General features: G+C 40.9%; 1 protein-coding gene across 2 annotated transcripts in view; it reads left to right on the top strand.

The window, feature by feature from the left end:
- The first annotated feature begins 7,183 nt into the window (after positions 1-7,183).
- Positions 7,184-27,743, top strand: part of CEP41 (centrosomal protein 41) — a 47,662-nt gene continuing 27,102 nt past the window's right edge. For both annotated transcript variants that reach the window (XM_065939430.1, XM_065939428.1), the window contains exons 1-2: positions 7,184-7,306; positions 22,586-22,649. In XM_065939430.1, coding sequence (XP_065795502.1) covers positions 7,274-7,306; positions 22,586-22,649 — 97 coding nt within the window. In that variant the 5' untranslated portion in view covers positions 7,184-7,273. The remainder of the gene's footprint in view (positions 7,307-22,585; positions 22,650-27,743) is intronic.

Here is a 27,743-nt window from a genome sequence, read left to right as displayed (position 1 = left end):
TGTTGGAAAAACTGAAAATACACTTGCTCAATGTAAGGCTGCCCCAAAACTTTAATTTTTAAAAATTGCAGTATTTGTAAAGCACATACAAAATGACATATGATTGTATAGGTAGGTTTGACTTTGTTTTGGTTTGGTTGTGTTTATGCTGCTTGAGATTCTCTGTGCCTCTTGGATCTGTAGTTTGTTATATTTCATTAATTTTGGAAAATTCTTGGCCATTATATCTTTAAATATTTCTATTGCCCGATTCTCTACCGTCTCCTTGATATTGTCCCACAGTTTCACAGTTTTTTCATTTTTGTTTTTTTTGGCCATGCTTTGCAACCTGTGGGATTAGTTTCCTGACAAAGGGACTGAACCCAAGCACTTGCAGTGAAAGCACCAAGTCCTAATCACTGGACTGCCAGGGAATTTCCGTCCTACAGTTTTAAAATTCTCACTTTTGACCCTCCTCCCCCACTTTTTTCTCCTTGTGTTTCATTTTGGATAATTTCTAATGTACTGTCTTCTAGTTATCTAGTCTGCTGATGGTTCTATTACAAGAATTCTTGATCTTCGATATTGTATTTTTTATCTCTCACATTTACTTTTTAGAGTTTCCATCTAGCTATAAAATTTCCCATGTGTTCATTCATGTTTTCTGCCTTTTCCACTAAATCTTTAATGTATTAGTCATAGACATGTAGAAGTTTCTATCTGATAGGCCCTTACTGCTGAGATCTGGTTCTGTTGATAACTTTACCTCTTGATGATAAGCCTTCCCCTCTTTCTCGCTCTCATTTTTTCCTTTTTGTATTGTCATAATTTGTTATCAAACGCATTATGTGCAAAAGCCAATAGAGATGGAGGCAAATAGTGTTTATGCCTGGAAAGAGTCATGTTTCTTCTGTTAGTCAATTATTACGGGGCTTGAGTTGATCTAGGCAGTAGTTGCTGCTGCTGCTGCTAAGTTGCGTTAGTCATGTCAGACTCTTAGCGACCCCATGGTAGACTGCAGTCTACCAGGCTCCTCTATCCATGGGATTTTCCAGGCAAGAGTATTGGAGTGGGTCTCCAGTGCCTTCTCCGAGGCAGTAGTTGAGATGGTTTGAATTAGTTGTCACTATCATTACCCTTGGGGTACCAGCAAGTGCCATTACCTTGTGCTTAGTGTGGAGTATGGGTTGCTGGGGGATTTTCTCTGACAGTCTTGTCTCCACCTCAGCAATAGGCTGCTTGTTACCAGACCGTGCTGGAAGCAGGTGGTGGTCCCTGATTCTCCTGGTCCAGTCTCAGATAAGGCCTATGCATCTGCACCTGGGGAGTGGGACGTTGTTAATGTTCCCACCCTCCTTCCCCACATCTCCCATGAGAGCCAAGCTCTGCCTTGTGTCTTTGGTGGGGTCTGGGCAGGAGAAAGGCGTGTGTTTCTCTCCCAGTGGCTGTCTGCCTCTGTTTTATGTTGGTGTAGGTTCTTGGACCCGAGGTTTCCATGATTTCTCCCGCCCTCCCCGCACTGCCCCAGGAACAAACAGTTTCTGCTTCTATGCTTCCTCCTGAAGCAATAGATGTCCACTCAGCTCCTGTGAATGAGAAATGATTTCCTGCCGTCCCCCATCTGCAGATAGATGGTCTTTGCTTCAACCCCTCTCCTGGTGACCCTGTGGGCAAGAGGGTTACTGCCTCTCCTCTTGCGGCTTAAAGCTTTTTTGCTTTAATAAAGAAGAGTCGGATGGTATGGATCCTGGTGGTGGTTTGTGCCTATTCCCCAGCAGCCAGTTACCTCTACAAACCTATACCTCCAAGGGGGCTCCCTCTGATCTCCTGTCCTGCCCCCAGTCTTCCTCAGGAGCACCTATTAGCCACCCACGGAGAAGATTTTGCAAGTGAACAGAAACTTTCCTTGTGTCTGGGGCTCTGTGCTAGTCAGGGTTCTCCAGAGAAACAAAACCAGTATAAATACATATAGATACAAATGTATATTTATATATTTAAATATAAATAAGATTTATTTTCTCTCTCTCAGATATACATGGAGGCTGTCACAATTACAGAGAATGGTTAAGTCCAAAATCTGCAGGGTAGGCTGGCAGGCAAAAGCCCCAGAGGAGAGCTGATTCTATAACTCAGATCTAAAGGCCTTTGCTCACAGAATTCCCATTTCCTTCAGGGACCTCAGTCTTTTAAGATCTTCAAATGATTGGATATGACCCACCCACACATCAAGGGCAATCTGCTTTATTCAAAGCCTATTGATTTAAATGCTATGTTCATTAAAAAACAAAACCAAACCTCTTCAGAAACATCCAGAATAGTGTTTGGCCAAATATCTGGGTATCATGCCTAGTCAAATTGATGCATAAAATTAACAAACACAGGCTCCCAGTTATTCTAAACTGATCTGCTAGGCTAAACTCAGCCTTTAGGAATTGGGGAAGATTGTAGCTGATTTTTTCTTACCCACTTCTATGGCCATCACCTTTTCTCCAGTGGTCTGCCAAACATGTAGCAGTCTGTATGTCCTTCCTCTCCACAGTAGAACTTGTCACTTCTTGAAATTTGGTTATTTGGCTACCTTGCGATCTCAGCTCTCTGAAGTATTTAAGAAAACATGACTTTGTAGATTATTCATTTTTTTTTCTTATTGTTGAGATGTGAGTGATGTCCTTTGCTGCTTCCTCCATCCTAAATAGAAGCAGGACTTCCACCAATGTTTGTTTGTTTTTACCTTGGGTATGATCTTGATTATTTAAAAACCAGGAAGGACAGGAATCATATTCACAGAGTCAAGTACAGGGGTTGCAAATTAGTGGCCTGTAGATTTCACATGAGAATCTAGGTTTTTAGATTGTTTTGAGAAATGGGACCATATGACACACTTGAGCCACTTTTACTGGATTTTAAGGGGCACAAACTCTCCAGATGACCATTGTGCCCAGAGTGACACAGTTAACTCCCAACACTGACTTCTCCTCTATCACCTTGGGGCAGACCATTCTGAGACCCATGTTGGCTGCTCAGAGTCCACTTGGAACTGATTCCATGGCAAAGCATTGTTCCATGCAAATTCCAGAAGCAAAACATGACATATGACAACTAAATGTCCTAGCCTAGTGGTAAAGGTCTTGGATCTCCCTGGGAGGAAACGCTATAGTGTAGTATATAGTGTAAGAAACTCATGTGGCTCTCAGAAGTGAATACAAAACTGTACATGTGGGAATGCCAATCCCATCAGGGAAGCAACCAGCACGCCAATTTTTTTGTTTCACCAGTGAGCAGTGTAGCCAAAGAAATTCTGGTAAGTAGGTATTACTCCCCTGGAAGGGGCTGCATGGATGCTGGAGGTCTTTGGGCCCAGATAAAGCACTTCAAATCAGTCCTAAGCTGGAGAAGGGCAAGGGTCAGCTCTCCAATCAGCAGTTAATGTGCTCCTTCCTGGGCACATTCCACCACCAGGTAGAACAACATCAAATTGTTACCAGAACTGTAGAGACCTCATCCCAGGGGCAGCGAGGTGGGATGGCTATGGATCGGTGGGTTCACTTCCTCAGGGGCAGTTTCATTTCTAGGGGCTCAGGGAAGGAACCCAGGACTGAACTGGATTGGACGGAATTAGTTCCTTAACATCTGGAAGTGCACATCATTTAGGGAATGAAGGTAAATGAAGCCAAGGAAGGGAGCCAAGGCCCAGATCCCAGAAACATTGTCATGAGACAGGTCTGAGGGGAGGATGCTGGGCTCTGAGCAGGAAACTGGGCTGAGAGCTGGAGATAGAGAGCTAATTGGCATGGGACTGGAGGAGAGGATGGATTTGGCATAAAGGGGTCCAGAAGGTTTTAGCTCAGAGAGGGCCAGTCTGCTTGATACCCAAATACCCATCTAGTTGTTGGGGAGAGGAGGCTAGGTGGAGGGGACTGACCAAGCACAGGAGTACCTAAGACATTAAGTAGCCCTAAACCAGCAACACTTACCTACCTGGGGCTCACATTGACTCTATAGAGACCAAAAGCTTTTTGGAACATATACAGGGTTAAAAAGAAGACATCCAACAAATGGAAGTTCACAAGAGCACTTCTAACTTCATGAAAAATAAGTTAATCAGTGAAAGTAGGAACTTTTAAAGAAAAGAATCAGAACTTCTTCTCTTACAAACAAAGCTTGAACCTCTTAGCAATCATGACTCTGATTGCAAGGATCTTACTCAAGTGCCTAGAGAGTCTTTTACTGCCAAGAACGGGAGAGTTGTAGCTCTTCAGAGAGCAGAATTACGTAGAATTCAGTTCAGCTCTAAATTGGCCCAGACAAAGACCAGAGACAATTTTCAGCCTGAAGTCAGAATCAAGTTTTTTTTGTTTCTTACAGAGAGAATGGTTTTTATTAAGATATAAAATTAATTCACAGTCCCTGAAGCAGATTTGCAAAACCCACAAAGTTTAAAGAATAAAATAAATAACTGTATTCCATAATCTAGAGATGGTTTACATTTTAAATATTTTTTGGTCAGATTTTTGTGTGTGTGTAAATACCTATGTTTTTCTCCACACAAATCAGGAGTCTATTAACTAAAAAATTGTTTCCAGCTCTTTCCATTTACTCTATCAGGAACGGTTAGTTCTCCATTGCCTTCATTATTCCCTGAAACAAATTTTTTAATGGTTCCATAATATTACTCATTATGGATATGCCATTATTTATTTTAATCATTTTTAAACCTAATGATCAATTAGGTTGTTTCAGTTTTTCATCATTTAAAATAAGATTCCAGTAAACATCTGTGGGTGTAATGTTTGTGCAACTCCCTGATTATTTCCTCAGGAAGAATTCTCAGTATATTAAAATTAGAGGGCTTTTTTGATACCCACTCTTGAATTACTTTTCACTTCTTTGTATTCACACTGACAATGTACAAGCATGCTTGTCTCACAAATCGTTAGCCAACACTTAGCATTTATCATTAAAAAAAGAGAAAACAAAACCTTTTCTATTTGTTAGTCAAAAAATGGGATCTAATTGTTTTATTTTTTATCTTTCCCTACCAGTTGGATATTTCTTCACAGTTTATCAAATGCTTTTCTTGTATGAATTATTATGTTGTGTGATTTACCTACTTTTCATATTGTGGATAAGCATCTTGCTTTAATTTTGAAGCAGTTTTGCTATAGCAGGACCCAAAAGAAATCCTAAAGAGAAACTCATGATGTTAAAAACTTTTGATTTATAGCTTTAAGCTTTCCAAAAATTCCACTGAGGCAAAATGGAAGGAAATATTAATAGGAGGCTGTTCTAGTCTCTCAAGGTGTGGCCCTTGGACCCTGTGCATCAGACTCAGGGGTGGGAGTGGGGGAAGACTCATTTAAATTACAGATTCCTACATTTCTACCCCAGACACAAAGAATCAGCATCTCTGACAACTGGACCTGAAAAGCCACATTTCTGTAATATCTCTGATTGCTTTATATGCAGCCCAAATTTGACAACCACAATGACTGCTGAGGCAAAGAAGCCTGATATTCCCATTCCCTCTGCAACAAAGGGGAGCCAACCATACAGAGAAGTGAGTCCAAACACTGATAAACGGAAGTTGAGCTTCCAACTTGGATGAGCTACTGGGTCTTGTACTTTCTGTTCTTTTGATTTCTTGACATCCATTGTACTTTAACTTGATTAATGCATTATCACTATTATCTATTTAGTCTCCGAGGCATAAAAATGATAACCATCCTTGATTCCTCCCTATCTCTTGCACTCCTACCTCTTCTCATGTCTTTAGATCTCTTTTCCTCTTTCTCACACCCCTTAGTTGAGTCCCTTATTATCTCCCTCTCTGCTTTCCTTTCTCCTGTTTATTCTACCCATAATCTCTATCACCACACCACCCCCACTCTGCACCAGGTAAGCATCTTTCTAAGTTGTAATGTGTCCAGAAGCCTCTGTTTGCTATGCAAAAGCTTCTAAATATCCTCCCACCTCCAATTTTCTGCAGTCTCTAAACTCTTCTTTATTTTAGTGGAGGGGAGAAAAACTGGTATTTGCAAAGAGTGGAAGGATTGGAGATTATAAGGAAGTTAAAACTCAGGAGGCATGAACGTGCAGGAAGACAGCTGTGGCCAGTTTAAGATCCTGGAGATCAAGCAGCTCTGAGAAACAAAAGGACTAAAGATTTGACCGGAAGGGTGGGTTGCTGAGGAGCCTGAAAGGACAAGGGCATGTCACGCCATGTTGTTGAATGGGTCATCTGCCCAGACCCTGCAACAGCTCAGATGTATGCTATTATTAACAGGTAGAGAGCTAGCGAGTATGAACAGTTCAGGGTAACCTTTCTTCATTCCTGGAAAAACAACTTAAAGCAAAGGACAAAGGGTTACTGTGTTTGTTCCCCCCGTGTAAAAGGAAATAATAATTTTGATGGATTTGGTGGGACATTTTGGAGCCAAGTCAAACTGTGTGTGTGATTGTTTTGTAAAGGTGCTAGGACTTAATTTTCAGATCTGAAATAAGAACAGGTGGTGGCTGATGGCAGGAGTCACAATGGTTTCCATGACAACGGGACTGGGTCTTAGTCATCCTCCCATCCTCCACAAAACCTTCTGCAGCTTTTCTCATAAGGTGCTTATTAAATATTTGTTAAATGAATGAAGAATCACAGAATGATGTGTGTGCTTTGCAATTAAGGCTGCAGTTCTGTTGCTAGTTAAAAGCTTTTAAAGCAACAATAATGCCTGTATTTCCACATGATATTTTGCACAATTTGCAATATTAACTTAACCTGAAAATAAACTAGATTCTCATCCCTGCTGAACAACCATTTCCCATAACTATCCTCTATTGTGGAAGAAGTATCCAGATGTTTGGCTAAAAGAGCCTTAAAGGGAGGGTGGCCCTGCGCGGTGTTTGTGCTTCCACCTTAGCTAGAAACACTTGCTTTTTCCACGCTTTCGAGCCCCTCCCCCCTCGAACTCTCCGCAGCCGCCCACGCGCTGTCTGCAGCTTCCCCTCCCCCCGCGTCCCTCATCCCGCGCGGAGGCTAGAGTCTGCAGGCCCAGCCGAGAGCACAAAGAGCCTCTCCAGCCGGCGTCCCGCGTTGCCCTTGGCAACCATTGAGCTGCGTCTCCCTCTCCCTTGACCCTGCAATGAGAGAGTAAACAGGGCATCCATTGGCTGGCAGGGGAAAGCAGGCCAATCGGAGAAGAGGTTGTAGGGAGGCGGCTGAGCGGGCGTTGTAGGGGTAGGAAGCTAGGGTTAGAAGCTACCGGTGAGGCTAGAACCCCGAGCGTGGTCGGTTGGAGCAAATATGTCTGTCCGGAGGCACATTGGGAATCCTGAGGTGAGGGCCAGGTCCGGATCGGAGAATCGGAGGGGGCGGGCGCGCCGGAAAAGGCTCCACGTGGGCGGGGAAGAGTAGCCAGCGACTTCCGCCGTCCTGAAGGCGGGAAGCGGCTGCGTGAGGAGGGGTCTGGAGGGGGAGGGAGGCGGGGCGGGTCTAGGGGGGATGAAATGCCTGACCCTTATCCTGCGGCCACAGGCCACCATCCCGCACAGGCTCATTGTGTTTGTCGCCAAAAGGAGCGAGGTGCATGAAGACACAAGTCCCTTCCCTCAGAGGGCTTACAGTCTAAGAACAGCAGCTAAAAAAATAAGTAACATCAGGATGAAGCCTGAAACACTAAAGGAACCAAATCAAAGGAGCCATCATTTCTGATTATGGGGATACAGAAAGAGCAGGAATAAGCAGACTAAACCAATTGGAAAGGACGCAAAATATGACATAAATTTTACCCCCTCCTCGATTAAGACCTTTTACAAACTTGGCAGTTTCACACCCAGTTGCCCTCTGCATATGGGGTCATTTCACTGCAACAAATGTTAACTGGATTCCTACTGTGCAGGGGGGTGCTAGAAATACAAAGAGAATCAGACAAGGCCTGTTTGTCCTTCATTAAGTTAAGTCTAGTGAGGAAGACTTATAAACAATTTGAGTTCAATGTGGTTGGAGAATAAGATGTTAAGGAGAGCAGAGAAGAAAGCTAGGGCTCACCTGAGAGAATGAGAGAAAGGGCCTGGAGATGATCTGGTCTCAAATTACGAGGCAGATGAAGAAACATCCCAGGTAGAGGGGACAGCCGGAGCTAGAGAGGACAGCTGGAGCCAAGTTAAGGAGATGTGAAACACGCAGGTAGACAGCGCCTCATAAGAGAGGCAGGAGTAACGTCTGGAAGGGCCTTCTGTGCCTTGCACGTGTAATAAACAGGAGTTGCAGCTTGTTTCATGTCATGATGGATGCCTATGAGCTTTGTTGAGAAAGTTGTAAGGGTTGAGTTTAGGCTCTGCAGGGGAGTGCCATGATCCATTATAATGTCTCCCATGGATGTAGGGGAGGTAGGTGTGAAGAGTAACACTTTGACCAACGCCTGCTGACTGCTGGTCAGAATTTGAAAAGCTTTGTGGTTTTAAGCAGCCCAGTGCCATGAACAGTTGTGCATTTTAGGTGGTGGTTGTAACCACATTGAAGAGAAGGGATTTGAGGAGGCCAGGACTGGGACTAGGGAGATTGGGGTTAGGTGGTGGTTATGATACAGACCTCAAGTAAGGCTGTGGAACTAGGGTCAGAGAGAAATACTTAGGGGATAAGATAATCATGACTTAATGATTAACTCTGAGAAATAAGAGTGTGATGGATGACTTTGAGCTTGGGCTACTCATTGGTGCTGATGTCATTAATGAGATTAGAAATATGGTAGAAAGAGGGGGAATAGTCTTAGGAATATAGGGGTGGAGGAGCAGGGATGTCCTCTATGGTTGCATATTTGTGCCCCGAATAAAGATGTTCAGCTTACTCTTGTTTTCATGGAGCACAACTGCCAGTTGTTTTCTTAAGAAAAGATTGCATAAGAAATAAATATTTTAAATGTATGTCTACAACATTAGGCATATCTAAAAATTTTATTTTACCTTCATATTTTATTTGCCTGAAAGCTTATTTCAGTATGGAATTCTTGGTTAGAAATCATCAGTCTTTTGGAAGCATTGCAAGGTGGTCTCATAGCATTCACTTTTTGTTGTGGAGATGTTAAACCATTCTGTTCCTTTGTATGCCACTTGAGTGTTCCTTTCTGGAAACTTATAGAATCTTCTCTTTGTCACCAGCGTTCCTATGTTTTACAAAGATATTTCTTGATAGATGTTTGTTCTCATTTTTTGGGGGGAGAAGCACCAGAAACTCATCTTTCTATTCTGTAAACATTTAAAAAAATTGTTGTTGACTCTCGTCCTCCATTTTCTCCATCCTCTCTTTCTTGAATTCATTATTCTGATGTTGCTTCTATATGGCTGGTTCCCTAATTTTCTTAAATTTTATCTCTTATTTTCCACATCTTTGTTTTTTTGTTCTCTTTGGAAGATGTAACTTTATTCTCCAATCTTTCTATTGAGTTTTTAATTTCTGCCATCATGTTGTTAATTCTTAAGAACTCTGATTTGGACTCTAATGTCCTTTTAAAAAAAACCTTTATTTTTAAATAAATTCACCGGAAGTTTCCAAAATAGTACAAAGTGACCCCATGCACCCTTTACCCAGTTTCCCTCAATGATTATATTTTATGCAAATATAGTACAATATGAAAAGCAGAAATTTGACATTTGTACAACATGTGTGTAGTTTGGAGCTATTTTATCACATGTGTAGATTTAATATAATCAAGATTTGCAGAGTGTTGATTTACAATCAAGATAGAGAACTATTCCATCGCCACAAATCTCTCCCTCAGGCTACTCGTTGCTAGTCACACCCACTTTCCTCCTCACCATCCTAACCCCTGGCAACCATTAAATGGCCTCTTATTTCTGTAATTTTGAAAATGTTACATAAATGGAAATCGTACAGTTTGTGACCTTTTAAGACTGGCTTTTTTCACTCAAAATAGTAGTGTTAAGACACATTCATGTTGTTGCCTGTAGCAATAGTTCATTCGTTTTTATTGCTGATTAGTATTCTGTGGTATGGATGTATAGCAGATTGTTTAACCATTAAACTATTGTAGGATATTTTGGTTGTTTTCTGTTTGGGCAACAAACAGAGATATGAACTTTGGGGTACAGTTCTTTATGTGGATGTTAATTTTCATTTCTCTGGCATAGATGCTCAAGAGTGCAGTTTCTGGGTGGTATGGTAAGCTTATATTAGGTGTGTTTCTTTTTAAAATATTTATGTGGCTGTGCAAGGTCTTTGTTGCGGCATGTGGGATGCAGGATCTTTTAGTTTCTGCATTCAAACTCCTAGTTGCAGTATGTGGAATCTAGTTCTCTGACCAAGGATCAAACCCTGCATTGGGAGCACAGAGTCTTAGCCACTGAACCACTGGGAAGTCCCATATATTAAGTTTTGTAAGAAACTGCCAAACCAGTTTTCCAGAGCGGGTATAGCAGTTTGCATTCCCAGCCCTAGTGTATGAGAAATCCATTGTTTTTACATTCTTGGCAACATTGAGTATTACACATATTTTTAAATTTTAGTTGTTTTAATAGGTGTGTAGTGATATCTCCTCATGGTTTTAATTTGCATTTTCCTAACTGATCCTGGGGCTTCCCAGATAGCTGAGTGATAAAGAATTCACCTGCCAATGCAGGAGATGCAGGTTTGATCCCTGGATGGGGAAGATACCCTGAAGTAAGAATTGGCAACCCTCTCCAGTATTCTTGTCTGGGAAATCCCATGGACAGAGGAGCCTGGCAGACTACAGTCCATAGGGTTGGAAAAAGTTGGACACAACTTAGCGACTAAACAACAACAGTATTTTCACAGTGTTGTGCAGTCATCACAAAAATCAATTTCAGAGCATTTTCGTCACCCCCCAAAAGAAATTTTGTAACCTCTAGCTATCAATCCTTAATCCTTTCCTGTCTGTTTCTTTCTTTCTGGCTTTGCCTGTTCTCTACATTTCATGTAAATTGAATTATGCAAAATGTCTTATGTGACTGGCATCTTTCATAATGTTCTAAAAGTTCATGCATGTTGTATTATGCTTTGATGTTTCATTCCTTTTTATTACTGAGTAATATTCCTTTGCATGGATATGCCACTTTTTTAATGCATTCTTTTATTGATGGACATTTTCGTTGTTTCCATTTTAGGGCTGTTATGAATGATGCTACTATGTGTATTCATATAGGCATACTTTGTTTTATTGCGTTTAGCAGATAGTTCATTTTCAGAAATTGAAGGTTTGTGTAATTCTGTATCAAGCCAGTCTTTTGGCATCATTTTCCCAACAGCATTTGCTCACTTCGTGTCTCTGTGTCATATTTTGGTAATTATCACAATTATTTCAAACTGTTTATTATTGTTTGTTATGATAATCTGTGATCTTTGGGTTACTACTACACCTTGCTTAAAGCTCAGATGATGGTTGGCATATTTTAGCAAAAACGTATTTTTTAATTAAGATATATACATTTTAAAGACATAATTCTTTTGTACACTTAATGTTGTTGTTCAGTCCTGTCCGACTCTTTGCAACCCCATGGACTGTAGCCCTCCAGGCTCCTCTGTCCATGGAATTCTACAGGCAAGAATACTGGAGTGGATAGTCATTCTCTTTTCCAGGAGATCTTCCCAACCCAGGGATTAAACCCAGTTTTCCTCCATTGTAGACAGATTCTGTACCATCTGAGCCACCAGGGAAGCCTGAAACTAGAAGCCTAGCTGAGTTGGAGAAAGTAAAGTTAGGGGCTAAATTTCAACATGAGTATGCATCAGTCACTTAATATCCCTATTTGCAGTAATGATAGCCTTTCCCTGTGTCTGGAAACCACCCTGTCCCAAGTCCAGAAACCCTTTTCAAGAAATAACTCTATGGATAGATGCTGTGGTGGGGGAAGGGCAGTCACCCAGTGGCACAGAGGGAGAAGGTTTTGTAGATCCAGTAGCTTCTCATTCAGATTTCAATCAATTTTGCTTATTTCAGCCCTTTTACTTCTGGAGGTGCCTGGAGCTGTCAATTCCTGGACCTATTAAGAATTTTTCTTGGTTTTCGCTTCAATTATCTTGAGTCTATCAAGTAATTTTCACTTGTTGATGGGCTTCCTAGACTTCCGAAAACACATGTTATCATTTCTCCTACACTCTCTCTCTTTTGGAGGCTTTATGTCCTTAAAATAGTATCCTTTTAATGAGGTTTTTACTGAGGTTTTGGAAGGAAGTGCATTTGTTCAATATGCTATCTTCACCCAGTAGGTCATGATCTATAATAATGATCTATATAATTATTTGCTTGTCTATTTCTGGCACATCTACAAGAAGATAAGATAGGGATCTTGTCTGTACTGTGCCACTGCCTGGCACACAATTGTTCTTTAAATATTTGTTAAATGAGTAAATGAGTATATCTCAGCTGGGAGAAGAAGTCAAGGCTAAAGTTCACTATTTGGAAATTAGAAGCATGTAAATGGAATTAAAGCTAAATGGTCCACAGAGAACTTATAGATTAAGAAGATGGAATCCTAGGGAAGACAGTGTTTAAATGGCTAAGAGAAGGATCCATGAGTCATTGGAGAATCAGGAGAGAGAGCTATTATTGAAGTCAAGTGAAAACTGAAGACAGTGGGACTGTATAACACTGTGCAGAAAGGTCATGTAAGTTAGAGGCTGAAAAGTAGCTGTTACATTTAGCAGTTAGGGAATCTCTGACATTGGCTAGCTCCTCCAGGAACCACAGTAGAATGATGCGGACAGTGGCCACATTGCAACGGATGGAAGAGTAAGATGCAGTTACTTAGTGTAAAAAAACCAAAACCAAAACCAGGGAGCATAGCTTGAGGGACTTCTCTGGCAGGCCAGGGGTTAAGATTCTGCACTTCAGCTGCAAGGTTCAATCCTGCATTCTGCACAGGTTCAATCCCTGGCCAGGGAATGAAGATCCCACATGCTGCACGGCACAGCCAAAAATAAATACATAAAACGAGGTTAGCTAGAAAGTAAAAAGGGTGAGATGGCGTTCCAATTATATGTTGCTTTGTCATGAGTTTTCTCAGTATTTAGTGGCTTAGAACAACAACAAACTGAAGAAGGTGGGATCATGACCTACTGGGTGAAGACAGCATGTTGAGCAAATGCACTTCCTTCCAAAACCTCAGTAAAAACCTCATTAAAAGGATACTATTTTAAGGACATAAAACCCCCGAAAGAGAATGTGTAGGAGATGTGATAACTTGACATTATTATTGATCAAGTTCTAGAGGTTGACTAGGCTCAACTTGGCAATTACTTGGGCTCTCTCATGTGGTTTTGCAGACAGACAGAAACTGGGTCTAAAGTTATCGTGAAGGCTTTTTCACATCAGATTGCTGATATATCTGTTGTTAGGACCTCAGCTGGTGCTGTCAGCCACACCACCTACAAATGACCTTTTCCATGTGACTTGGCCTTCCCTGTAGTGTGAGCTGGATCTCAAGAACAAGTGTCTCAAAAGAACCAGGTGGAAGTTGTATTATCTTTTATGATCCAGCCTCAGAAGTCCTGTGGCATCACCTCCATCAGTCACATGCCCATCCAGATTCAAGGGGAAAGAACATAGGCCCCCACCCCTCATTGGGAGGAGTGTCAGCATCACAGCGTAAGTGGGTTGGGAAATCCTGTTGTGGCCATCTTGAAAAATACAGTCTACCACAGGTGGTAGCTGCTGGCAGAGTAAGGGCTGCTGCACATGCAACGTGGGTCAAGGCTGGTGTTTTAGATCAGCAGAATTGGACCAGATTAAAACTTCCATTAAAAAAAAAATCTCTTTTAAAATTGACACCTAGTGCCTTCATTTTATTGACTTTCTGTTTATGCAAATGAGATAAGTAGATAAATTCTGAATAAAATATGTAATGGAATTTTTTTTAGTGCTTAATTGTAAATCATACATTGTCATTTTAATGTGAACAACCTTGTGAATTTCATTTGAAAAGAAGTGGGAAGTCAGAAAAGCTTATTCGTTTTTGAATGACCTGTGATTCAATCTCCCTCATTTTTTTTTAGTGATTTTCCTGCAGAAAAATCCCCACTGTTGACATCTCATTCTTCTGCCTTCTTCTCCAACATCCATATATTCACAAATACATGGTCTTACCTTGCAGGTAATAGTGATCTGCGAAAATACTCCTTTGATTGTGTGGCTCATATTTCAGTGTTTCTGGTATCTTCCATCATCTTCAGGGCTAGTCCAGACCCTCAGACCTTGCTATTATAAATTTACGGGTTTCCACCTGGTGCTTCTGTACCCATGTCCAACCTTACAACATAGGATTCTATATACCTGTGATTCTTAACCATTCGGTGATAGACCCCTTTGAAAACCTGGTGAAAATCAAGGACCCTTCCCCTAGAAAAATGTACCTACACTCAAAGTTTTTGCATACAGATTCATGGGACTCATGGACCTCCTAAGTTCCATCCATGGACCCCATATTCAGAACCACTGCCTGAATGAGGCTGTGCAGTAGAATAAGAGTTCAAGCTCTAGAGCCAGACTGTCCAGTTTAATTACAGGTTCTATCACTGTTAGCAGCTAACCTCAGAAAGTCACTCCACCTCTCTATTCCCATTTCCTAATATGTAGAATGAGGGTAACACTAGTATCTACTTTATTGGTTGTGAGGATTAAAAGAGATAATGGAGAGAAATGCTTAGCTGAGTGCCTGACAATACAGTTAAGTGCTCAGTAAATGTTAGCAGCGATTATCTTTATAGTTGTTGGGTCTTCTCCATCTAATAGAACAGTTTGCTGTTCTTTCAGCATGCTTTTGGGGCTTCCCAGGTGGTGCTAGTAGTAAAGAACCCACCTGCCAATGCAGAAGACATACAAGACTAGGGTTTGATCCCTATGTCAGGAAGATCCCCTGGAGGAGGGCATTGCAATGCACTCCAGTATTCTTGCCTGGACAATCCCATAGAAGTGCCTGGTGGGCCACAGTCCATAGGGTTCCAAAGAATCGGACATGACTGAAGTGACTTAGCACTCATGCAAACATGCTTCTAAAGTGTCCTTGCTATTATAATTTCTTCCACTTAGAATACTTTTTCCATCCCTTTCCCCCATCTTGTTATCCACAGAAGTTCAACCCTTGAAATACAGCTCCAGTACAGTTTCTTCCATGCAGTCTCCCTTATCATCCCGTGTGAGAGCTCTCTCTGGTCCAGGTTCCTCAAGCCCTTGACGTCAGTGCTGCCCACAGGGCACTAGCGCTCACACTGCGTGTGGCTCAGGTCTCAGGACCATCTCCATGCATCTGGCAGTACTTATTACTCTCACGCTGGTGCAAGGCCCTGTACCAGGTACAGAGGTAGAGCCTCTGTCCCAAGTGCAGGCAGTGAGAGGGGTGTAAATGGTACAAAGTGCTGTGACAGTCTAGGCAGGGAAGAGATTTCTGTCTGACTGTACTCCCCAGAGGAGGAATCTTCCTGGAAGATGTGCTTGTGCTGGATCTTGAAAGTTGACTAGAAGTTAAAGAGCACAGATAGGCAGGTAGATGGGGAGGGTATTTTTTGTTTTTGTTTTTGACCCTCCTTAGAGAGGAAAAGAAACTAAGACACTTACTCCTTGGAAGGAAAGTTATGACCAACCTAGATAGCATATTAAAAAGCAGAGACATTACTTTGCCAACAAAGGTCCATTTGGTCAAGGCTATGGTTTTTCCAGTGGTCATGTATGGGTGTGAGAGTTGGACTGTGAGGAAAGCTGAGCACCAAAAAATTGATGCTTTTGAACTATGGTGTTGAAGAAGACTTTTGAGAGTCCCTTGGACTGCAAGGAGATCCAACCAGTCCATCCTAAAGGAGATCAGCCCTGGGTGTTCATTGGAAGGACTGAGATTGAAGCTGAAACTCCAATACTTTGGCCACCTCATGCGAAGAGTTGACTCATTGGAAAAGACCCTGATGCTGAGAGAGATTGGGGGCACAAGGAGAAGGGGACGACAGAGGATGAGATGGCTGGATGGCATCACTGACTTGATGGGCAAGAGTTTGAGTAAACTCTGGGAGTTGGTGATGGGCAGGGAGGCCTGGCGTGCTGTGATTCATGGGGTTCCAGAGTCGGACACAATTGAGCAACTGAACTGAGAGATGTAAGCCCTCAAAGGGCCTCTGACACTTTTGGTTGCTTTCAAAGAGCCTGTGCTAATACCACAAACATGAACTTTCTCAACTTTCTCCCTCTTCCCTCCCATTGAACTTCATCATGACAACCTATCTTATTTCATTATTTATTGGCTGCACCACACGGCCTGTGGGATCCTCCCCCCCACCCCACCCCGACCAGGGATCAAACCCACCCCCCTGCATTGAAAGCATGGAGTCTTAACCACTGGACCACCAGGGAACTCCCCTTATTTCATTATCTTAAATGTATTTCCAAAGCTGCACGTTCCGCCTAGGCTCTGGGCCTCATCTCCTACTCCCTTGTTTTCATAACTGCTCGCCTCATTTTCAGCCTTTTATTCAGCCAATTTGCTTGCAAACATCCTCGAACCTCTCCTTTCTTCGAACAACAAAAACTATTCCTTAGCAACTCTGAAGGGGAAAAAAAGAAAGACCCAACTGGCTACTATCCTCCCTTCTCATACACTTAACTTGCTTTTTTCTTTTCTTGGTGTCAGTTTACTGTAACGGCATCCACCAGGGTCATCAACCACTGTTGGTTTGTTCAGTCCAAATTCACTTTTCTGTTTTATCTTCCTTGACCTGCATTCTTGTTCAGTTGTTCATATTTGACCTCCTGTTCTCTGACTTGACAGCATCAATCACTGTTGACCATTCCCTTCTTCCTGAAACTCTTCTTTAATTCTCATGACCCACTTCCTTCTGGCCTCTTACAAGTTTCACCCACAGTGGTTTTCTCCACCTGACCGTAAACGTTGCAGATTTTTTCCCTCAGCCTGTACACTCTCCAGTGGTGATTCTGTCATTCCCATGGCTTCCCCTGCTTCCTGCATGCTGACAACCCCCAAATCTTGTTTTTTTTCTAGTTCAGAAATCTCTCTTGATCTGCAGAGCCCCTAGATATCTAGTTTATCACTTCTGTTTTGGATAACCCACAGATACCTCATATTCAAAATGCCCCAAACAGAATACATGATGTTTTCCAATATATGCTTCCTCCTTAAGTCCTTTTTTAGGGGAATGGTATCGTTCTCCTTTGGGCTTCCCAGATGGTGCAGTGGAAAAGAATCTGCCTGCCACTGCACGAGACACAAGAGACACAGCTTCAGTCCCTGAGTCAGGAAGGTCCTTTAGAGGAGGAAATGACAACCCATTCCAGTATTCTTGCCTGGAAAATTCCATGGACAAAGGAGCCTGGTGGGCTACCGTCCATGGGTCACGAGGATCTGGACACGACTGAGCAACTGAACGACAGTGACAATCACTGCCCTTCCCCTGTTATACTGGTAGTTTTAAAGATTTTATATCTTAAAGATTTTTTAAAACTGTCTGCCTGTCAACTTTACTGCCACTTTCTTAGGGCCACAGGTTCTCTGAGCACAAGCTCTTACGTGATCCTTGTGCCTCCACTCTTGACTATGATCCTATTAGTTCTCCAGGGTGCTGCCAGAGTGATCTTCCTAAAATGGAAATAGGATCCCATCCCTTCTCCCTAAACCTTCTTCAGTTACTCCCATCATCAACACCACAGTTCCTCAATTTAAGCACGATCGACATTTGGAGCCGGCTAATTCTTTCTGGGGGTTGGGGGGGGGGGCTCCTCCTGTCATTATAGGATATTTAACAGCATCCTTGGCCTCTACTTACTAGATGTTGGTGACTTACCACCACCCAGTCCAGACATTGACAAATATCCCTGTGAGTTGGGGGGAGCAAAATGGCCCCTTTTGATCTACAGGATCCACAGTGATCTACAGAATAAACTCTCGGTTTCTCAGCATGGGTACGAGGCCCTTTGTGCTCTGCTCCCGCCTGCTCCTCTAGCTCCACTTGACCCCATACTGCCCGTAGTCCTGCAGGTCTGACAGTTACCAGGAACCCTGCAGCTCCCACCCACTACTTGTTCAGCTTGACTAACTTCCTCAGCCCTCAGGTTTCAGCTCAGAAATCACCCCTCAGGAAGTAGTTCCAATCTTAACACACACCCCCTGCTTCCCTCTGCTTGTTCATCATGCAGTGTGACATCTGCTCGCTTGTCTCACTTCCCAGCATCGGTGAGAGCTGGATGGCAAGGACTGTGTTTTGTTGCCTCTGTGTCCTCAGCATGGTGGCTTACTCCTAGTAGGCACCCAGTAAACGTCGACCGAATGAATGGCTGGTGCTCAATAAGCCTTTGTCGAATGAATGCATAGTCCTTCTCGAAACAGCTGCTTTTCTCCGCTCTTTCACTTTCCCCCATTCCATCCTGTTTATGTAACTGAAAAAAAGAAGCTAGTTGGTCAGTAGGTCAAGAAACAGTCACCCTGAAAGCAAGGATTTTAAGGGAAAAAAAGTCTGGCAGTTCCATAAACTCTGTATTCTGCATACGATAGAACACAAGAGTTTTACGTTACGGTTGGTACCAGAAAGTCAGGAACAAGGATTTGGACCAAAATGGGAAAATGGGCAAGAAACACTACATTTTTGTCCTGTAGCATATGGATTTCTCATTAGTCTATGTAAGGGAAAACCGGGGGCGGGAAGGGCTCAGCCGTTGCAGCTGTCCACACTCTCTCCCCCCATCACTCTGCTGCCACCACACCTGGTCCCCAGGGACACCATCACTTCTCAGCTATGTTGGCTGAGGTATGGACAAATCCCCCTGGTTCAGCGGAGACTGGCCTGGAATCTTTCAAAAGAAGCTTTGCTAGGAAACTAGTGGGAAAAACAAAAGTAAAAACAGGAAACAGTGTATAGAAACTATAAAAATACAGAGTGTGAAGGGACGAAAGAAAGGGAAAGACAGAAAAAAGAAAATCCCTTAGCCTGAGATAACTAAATTCTAGTTTTAGCTTTCCTTGACTTACTTTAACATGCACATATTTTCCCTGGGTTTTTGTTGTCGTTTCCTTTATTGTTTTGTTTTGCCACAGTATCATCTCCCTCTGGGGAACTTTTCAGTCTTTGAATATTTTCCATCTCTCGCTTAAGAATCTTCTCTGTCTTCATCTTAGAAGATGATAGAGTCACTTTTTCTTACCGACAACGGGGTTACTGATCAGATGGTGCTTTCCAACTTGTCTCTTAGGATAAAGAAGCTCAGGGCTTCCACCTCTGAGCACCCATGCCAAGTGTCCGTGACAAAGGTTTTATTTGCCTGGGGGGAAATGAAAAACACAGACAATATCAATGAGTTTTTTAATAACACTATAGAGCTGATCTTTTTATTCTAGGATTTTTTCTTTCTTTTTAATATTAAAATAGTAGATGGAAATTGTGAGCTTTTACTTTGTTTTTGTTTATGTCCTTGTCAAAATTAAATGTTGGTAATTTTCTGTAGGTATCCCAATTTTTTAAAATTCTTCCTGGTTTCCAAAATCAAAAACTCTGACTAATAGATATTCTGTAAGACATATTTACCCTATTTTTTTATGCTTTTTGAGTCATTTGAAAAGGTATTTTAATATGTAGATTTGTTTTTTCAGTCCTCCCAACAGGGCATGCTGTAATTTAACTATGTTTTCAAGGGCAAATGATACAAGTTTTAAAATCCAATGTTCTCTTCTAAGAAATTAAATAGTTGCTGTAATATAATCCTCACAATAAAGGACAGAAACTGTATGGACCTAATAGAAGCAGAAGATATTAAGAAAAGGTGGCATGAATACACAGAAGAACTATACAAAAAAGATCTTAATGATTCAGATAACCACAACAGTATGATCACTCACCTAGAGCCAGTCATCTTGGAGTACAAAGTCAAATGGGCCTTAGGAAGCATCACTGCAAACAAAGCTAGTGGAGGTGATGGAATTCCAACTGAGCTAAAAGATGATGCTGTTAAAGTGCTGCATTCAATATGCCAGCAAATTTGGAAAACTCACCAGTGGCCACAGGATTGGAAAAGGTCAGTTTTCATTCCAATCCCAAAGAAGGGCAATGCCAAAGAATGTTCAAACTACCACACAATTGCACTCATCTCACATGCTAGCAAAGCAATGATCAAAATTCTCCAAGCTAAGCTTTAATAGTACATGAACCATGAACTTCCAGATGTTCAAGCTGGATTTAGAAAAGGCAGAGGAACCAGAGATCAAATTGCCGACATCCGTTGGATCATCGAAAAAGCAAGAGAATACCAGTAAAACATCTGCTTCATTGACTATGTTAAAGCCACTGACTATGTGAATCACAACAAACTATGGAAAATTCTTAAAGAGATAGGAATACCAGACCACCTTACCTACCTCCTGTGAAACCTGTATGCAGGTCAAGAAACAACAGTTAGAACTGGATATGTAACAACAGACTGGTTCCAAATTGGGAAAAGAGTACATCAAGGCTATATATTGTCACCTTGCTTATTTAACTTATATGCAGAGTACATTATGAGAAACATCAGGGTGGATGAAGCACAAGCTGGAATCAAGATTGCCGGGAGAAATATCAACAACCTCACATATGGAGATGACACCACCCTTATGGCAGAAGGTGAAGAGGAACTAAAGAGCCTCTTGATGAAAGTGAAAGAGGAGGGTAAAAAAGCTTAAAAGTCAGCATTCAAAAAATGAAGACCAGGGCATCCAGTCTCATCACTTCATGGCAAATAGATGGGGAAACAATGGAAACAGTGACAGACTTTATTTTCTTGGACTCCAAAATCAGTGCAGATGGTGATTGCAGCTATGAAAATAAAAGACACTTGCTCCTTGGAAGAAAAGCTATGACCATCCTAGACAGTGTATTAAAAAGCAGAGACATTACTTTGCCAACAAAGGTTCATCCAGTCAAAGCTATGGTTTTTCCAGTAGTCATGTATGGATTTGAAAGTTGGACCATAAAGAAGGCCAAGCACTGAAGAATTGATATTTTTGAACTGTGGTATTGGAAGAAGACTCTTGAGAGTCCCTTGGACTGCAAGGAGACTAACCTAAAGGAAATCAGTCCTGAATATTCATTGGAAGGACTGATGCTGGAGCCAAAGCACCAATACTTTGGCCACCTGATTCAAAGAGCCAACTCGTTAGAAAAGACCCTGATGCTGAGAAAGATTGAAGGTCGGAGGAGAAGGGGGTGATAAGAGGACAAGATGGTTGGATGGCATCACCAACTTGATGGTCACGAGTTTGAGCAAGCTCCAGGAGATGGTGAAGGATAGGGAAGCCTGGCATGCTGCAGTCCATGGGGTCAGAAAGAATAGGACACAACTCAGCAACTGAACAGCAAACAACAACAAGATCCTCATTCTAGATATTTATTTATTGGTTGAATATCAATAAATGTGCCCTCCATGTGCTAGGTCCTGGATAAAAACAAATTTGAGTGAGTTATCATTCCTACCCTCAAGGAAATCCTAGACTAGAAAAGAAGGTCAAGGTATAAACAATAGTGCAGGGTTCAGTCCTCTAGGAGCCAGAGAGAAAGTAGCTAATTTCACCCTGGACACCTTTATAGAGGAAGTGAAGTTTTACGCATGGACAAGTTGACAATTTGCTAAGACTGGAAACCTGAGTGAACCTGGTACATTTGGAGAACATTTGGGCAACTTCAACCCAGAAACATGTGGGAGAGAACAGAAAATGAAGCTAGAGAGGTATTACCCAGTTCTAATCTCAGATTCCGCTGCTACCTGTCACTGAACATCTGCTTTTCTTTTTTCTTTTTGAAACATCTGCTTTTCATACTTATAGGCCAGAAAAAAAGCCTGAGCAAGAAAACTGTATTTTGTAATGTCTTTATTCATTAGCCTTCCCTCTTTCAATGGCTTTGAAAATGCCACTGAAATTTAATATGGGTAAATGCCTTGTACTTGGATTCAGATTTACTACCAAAGCATAGGACAGGGGAGACCTGACAGCTTTTTACTGACCATAAACTTTCCCTGAGCCCATGATAGGCCCCAGCTGCCGTGAGAGCAGATGCCATCACAGTGACCTCTGTGAAGCTTCAACTCAAGGGGAGTTGCAGGAAAGACCTGCCAAACCGGGTCCTGACCTGGTAACATCTGGGCAGCGTGCTTAGGTCTGCGTGCCATTTTTTAGGGGTTGTATAGATAAAATCTAGAGGGCATCCAGAGAAGACAGCCTTCAAATCATCATCTAAAGGGGAAAATTAAAAAGGAGAAAAGAGCTGCCTTTAGTTATTTTAATGGCTTGCTTGAGGCAGGGTGGAATGGTTCATTCTAGGTTGTATCAGTGGAATGGGTGGAAATTAGATCAATTTTGGCTCAATGTCGGAAATCATTTTCAAGAGCTTTTTTCCTAATTGCACAGTGCTATGAGGTTATTTTGACAAAATATGGAAATATTTTGACAGAACATGATAACCATCTTCACCTGTGGAGAAGCTGTAGTGAAGAGCCTTGTTGGACCTCTAGAGCTCCTTCCATCTTTAAATTCAATTAAATTTTAGAATTTGTTCTAATTGTTAAAGTATATTATCCCTTTCCCAACATTAACCCAATTATTTGTGAATTTTCTTATTTTTTAGTATCTAACCAGAAGGATACCACAAAACCCAAGGTATCAGCATGTCAAATCAAGACTAGACACTGGTGAGTAAAGATTAACAAATTAAAACTTAAAAAAAAAAAATCTTAATAGCTGATTATTGACAAAAAGCAGTATGCCATGCCTGATACAAATCATAGCTAAAAGTTTCTCACTGTCTTGTCTGATGTCTTTCTGAGTTCAGGACTTATGAAAGCTATTTTTCAGATTATCTTTGAAAACTTCATTCACATAATTGAGCTTACTATAAATTGTGAAACTGATTTTAAAAAGCATTGTTTAATAAGTTACAGGACTGAGGCTAATAAAACTATGAGGATGTCACCTCTATCTTGGAACACCTTTAAGTATGTTAAGCAATTTAAGTATATTGCTTAAAACTGGGAGCAATTGATTATACTTTGTGCATGTTTGTTCAATTCCCTATTTGCAGAGTACAGCTACATGCAAAGTTCTGGGCTATGGGACATGTAAAGATGAGTGTGAACAGTTGATTATTGCAATCAAAGAGCTTAGATTCAAGTGGAGGCAGACAGACTTGAATGAGTAACTAAAATACCAGACAAAATTAAATTAGTGCTGCAATTCAGGTAAAATGAAATTTAAGAGTGCATTACTGCTTATTTCCATGCTGTTGACATTTTTCAGTGTCAGGATGAAAACCACTCCCCAAACCCCTGGTGGATTTGCAGTCTTGTGAGATTTTGGTTGTTTGTTTAGTTTTTTTCAACCTCTTAAAGTCTGCTGTGGAAAATCCATCCTATTAAGATGGTTTTGCTAGTAGATTGGAGTACCACATGCCTTTAGCAATACAGAATTTTCTACCAATAACCTCAAAACAATTGAGAAAATAAACTGAGATGTTGACTATTTAAATCTCATTCATTTTCTTTCCTTTCTCCTAGTCTTCAAAATTATCGTCTTCTGTTACGCATTTTCCCACATATAAAATAGACTTAAATGTTTTAAATGAGCCTGCTTTGCAGATACTATTTTATGGGACCTTTCTTTCAAACATTTTTGTGCTATTCAGATATCTGTCCTTGTAAATATCCTGTTTTATGGGAGGAGGTAAAAAATGTTATCTCTGTCTTTGAGGAAGAGGAAATCTTAGTCCAGAGATTACGAGATTTACTTAAAGTTCAATGAAGGAGACAGAACTAGGGTTGTGTGCAGGATAAAGAGGTCAACTTTGGAGACCTGGCCTAAGGTCCTGTGTACTGTGTCTTTGGTCACGCTGTCCCAGTTATTTCCTCCAGCTTCATTTCTTCTACCACCAATGCCCTCAGCTCCTGCATCTCTACCTATCTCCCCATAATTGCAACTGTGAACCCACCCTTCTGGAAAAAGTTATTCTGAGAGGGAATTACTTTTATTAAAAATACCATATTTTCTCTGAGAAGTACAGATAATGTTTTAAAGACTGCTTAATGCCTTCTTAAAATTAAAATTTGTAAGAGCTGAGATGTTTTTCAGTTATATAGATTTGTTTATAACATCATTTTTTTTTTCCTCCTGGAAATTGAATTGTGTTTTGTGAATGAAAACCTATTTCTTTCTCTTCAGTTCCTCAACTCATAACCAAAGTTTGACTCAATTATGATACCTGAAAATAATTCAGTTTTTTGGAAATTGAGATATTTGTATATTCTTTTTATAATACAAAGTAATTGCCTATATCCTTGTATATTCTGAGATTTTTTAATCTAGTGTTTTTGTTAATTAAACTTGTTAGTGTCAGTAGATAGTGTTAGTCACTAAGTTGTGTCCGACTCTTTGTGACCCCATGGACAGTAGCCCACCAGGCTCCTCTGTCCATTCTTGCCTGGAATTCTCCAGCAAGAATACTAGAGTGGGTTGCCCTTCCCTTCTCCAGGGGATCCTCCCAACCCAGGGGTCGAACCCAGGTCTCCTGCATTGCAGGTAGATTCTTTACCATCTGGGCTTTTGAGGTCATTGTTGATTCACATGGAATGGTAAGAAGTAAAACAGAGATTCCATGTACTTTACCTAGTTTCCTATAGTAACATCTTGCAAAACTATACTGCACTACCCCAACCAAGATACTGACATTGATAGATAGATTCTGGATATAGAACTTTTTTTCCATGACCACAAGGATGCTTCATATTCACTTTCCACCCTCACCTGCTCCTTAACCCCTGGCTCCCACCAATCTGCTCTCCACTTCTATAATTTTGTCATTTCACAACTTCTATATAGATGGAATCATACAGTATATAACTTTGACTGGATTTTTCCCTTAGGAAGTTCTCTGGAGATTTAACCAGGTTGTTGCATGTATTAGTAGTTCATCCCTTTTTATTCCTGAGTGGTGGCTCAGATGGTAAAGGGTCTCTCTGCAGTGTGGAGAAGGCAATGGCACCCCACTCCAGTACTCTTGCCTGGAAAATCCCACGAACAGAGGAGCCTGGTAGGCTGCAGTCCATGGGGTCGCTAAGGGTTGGACACGACTGAGCGACTTCACTTTCACTTTTCACTTTCATGCATTGGAGAAGGAAATGGCAACCCACTCCAGTGTTTTTGCCTGGAGAATCCCAGGAACGGTGGAGCCTGGTGGGCTGCCATCTACAGGCTCGCACAGAGTTGGACATGACTGAAGTGACTTAGCAGCAGCAGCTCCCTGCAGCGCAGGAGACCCAGGTTCGATCCCTGGGTTGGGAAGATCCCCTGGAGAAGGAAATGGCAACCCACTCCAGTATTCTTGCCTGGAAAATCCCATGGATGGAGGAGCCTGGTAGGTTACAGTCTGTGGGGTCGCAAAGAGTTGGACACGACTAAATGACATCACTTCTTAGGAATATTCCATAGTATGGATGAACCATGGGCTTCACAAGTGGCAGAGTGGTACAGAATCTGCCTGCCAATGCAGGAGATGCAAGAGACTCAGGTTCGATCTCCTGGAATAGGAAATGGCAACCCTCTCCAGTATTCTTGCCTGGGAAGTTCCATGGACAGAGGAGCCTGGTGGGCTACTATCCATGGAATCACAGAGAGTCACAAGTTTAATCATTTTCCTATTGAAGGACAGTTGAATCGTTTCCCCTTTTTGATTGTTACAAGTAAATGTGCTATAAACATTTGTATACAGATTTTTGTGTGAAAAGAAGCCTTCATTTCTCCGGGATTAGTGCCCAGAAGTGCAGTTACTAGGTTGTCTGGCAGTTGCATTTGTAGTGTTTTAAGAAACTGCCGAACTGTTTTCCAGAGTGACTGGACCATTTTACACTCCCATCACCAGTGTGATCCAGTTTCTCCATATCCTTAGCATTTGGTGGTGTTGCCATTTTTAATTTTAGCCGTTCTGATAGATGTGTAGTAGCATATCATTGCCCTTGTGTTTTGCATTTCTCTAATGACTTATGATGTTGAATATCTCTTTGTGTGCTTATTTGCCATCTGTATATCTGTATTTCATCTTCACTGAAATGTTTGTTTTTTGCCCATGTTCTAATTGGATTGCTTGCTTTTTAGTTGTTGAGTTTTGAGTGTTCTTTATATATCCTAGCTACTAGTCCTTTGTTGGATACATGGTTTGCAAATAGTTTCTGCCAATCTGTAGCCTGTCTTTTTATCCTCCTAACAGGGTGTTTCAAAGAGCAAAAGTTTTTAATCTGGGTAAAATCCAGGATATCAGTATTTCCTTTTATGGATCCTGCTTTTGTTGTCCGGCCTAAGAATGCTTTGCCTAACCTAGATCCCAAAGATTTTCTATCATAATTTTTTCTAAAAGTTACGTATTTTAGGTTTATATGTAAGTCCATGATACATTTTGAGGTAATTTCTGTATAATATGTACAACTTAGATTGAGATTAACTTTTGCTTGTGGATGTCCAATTTCTCTAGCACCATTTGTTTAAAAGGTTGCATTTCTTCCATTGAATTGTATGTTCACCTTTGTTGAAAACCAGTAGGCATATTTATGTGGATCTATTTCTGGTTTCTGTTTTCTGTTCCATTGATTTCTGTGTCCATCCCTCTGCCAGTACCACAGTCTTGATTACCGTAGCTGTATATAGTAAATTGGATATTGGTTAGATGGATTATTCCCACTTTATTTTTCTTTACAAAATTACTTTAGCTACTCTAATTCCTTTGCCTTTCCATGTAAACTGTAGAATAACCTTATTTACACTTTAAAAATATTGCTATACATTTGATAGGAATTTTACTCAACCTGTCTTATCAATTTGGGGAAAATTGACATGTTACTATGTTGAGTCTTACATTCCATTAATATGCTATTTCTCTCCATATACTTTACTCTTTGTTTCTTTCATCAGCATTGTACAGTTTTCAGCATATAAATCCTATACATTTTTTTTTTTGATTTACAGATAAATATTTCTCTTTTTCTGGGCAATTTTAAATGGTATTTTTAAATTTCAGCGTCCCATGTTTTCATTGCTAGCATATAGAAATACAGCTTAATTTTGTGTATTTAACTTGTATCCAGAGACATTGTTAAAAATACTTATTAGGTAAGGGAGGAGTTTTTGGTAGATTTCTTGGGCTTTTCTATGTAGACAATCATGTCATCTAAAAAAAGAAAGTTTTATTTTTTTCTTTCCAGTCTACATGTGTTTATTTCCTTTTATTGCCTTATTGCACTGGTCAGAACTGGCAGAACTATGTTAAATGAGAGTGATTGGAGCAAACATCCTTATCTTTACCCCAGACTTAGAGGAAAATCATTGTCTTTCATCATTAAGGATAATGTTAGCTGTATCAGGTTGAGGGGGTTTCCTCCTGTTCTATTTTTCTGAGTTTTAATCCTGAATGACAATTGAATTTTATTGAATACTTTTTTACTACCTCAATTGATATAATCATATGTATTTTTTCTTTATCTTGCTATATAGTGGATTACTTGTATTGATTTTTAAATATTGTACTAGTTTTGCATTTATTGAATAAACCTCACTTAATCATGGTATAATAATTCTTATTATATATTACTGAATTCTATCTATAATTTCATTAAAGATTTTTGTGTCTATATTCATGAGGGACATTGGTTGTAGTTTTGGTTTGTTTTGGATTGTCTTTGCCTGGTTTTAGTATTGTTATAATACTGGTCTCATAAAATGAGTTGGGAAGTATTCCCTTCCTGTTC

This window comes from Muntiacus reevesi, chromosome 6, assembly GCF_963930625.1.
Source record: "Muntiacus reevesi chromosome 6, mMunRee1.1, whole genome shotgun sequence".
NCBI classification, from domain to species: Eukaryota; Metazoa; Chordata; class Mammalia; order Artiodactyla; family Cervidae; genus Muntiacus; species Muntiacus reevesi.
The sequence above is the reverse complement of the archived record's forward strand: the minus strand, read 5'-3'. Positions and strand labels throughout refer to the sequence as shown.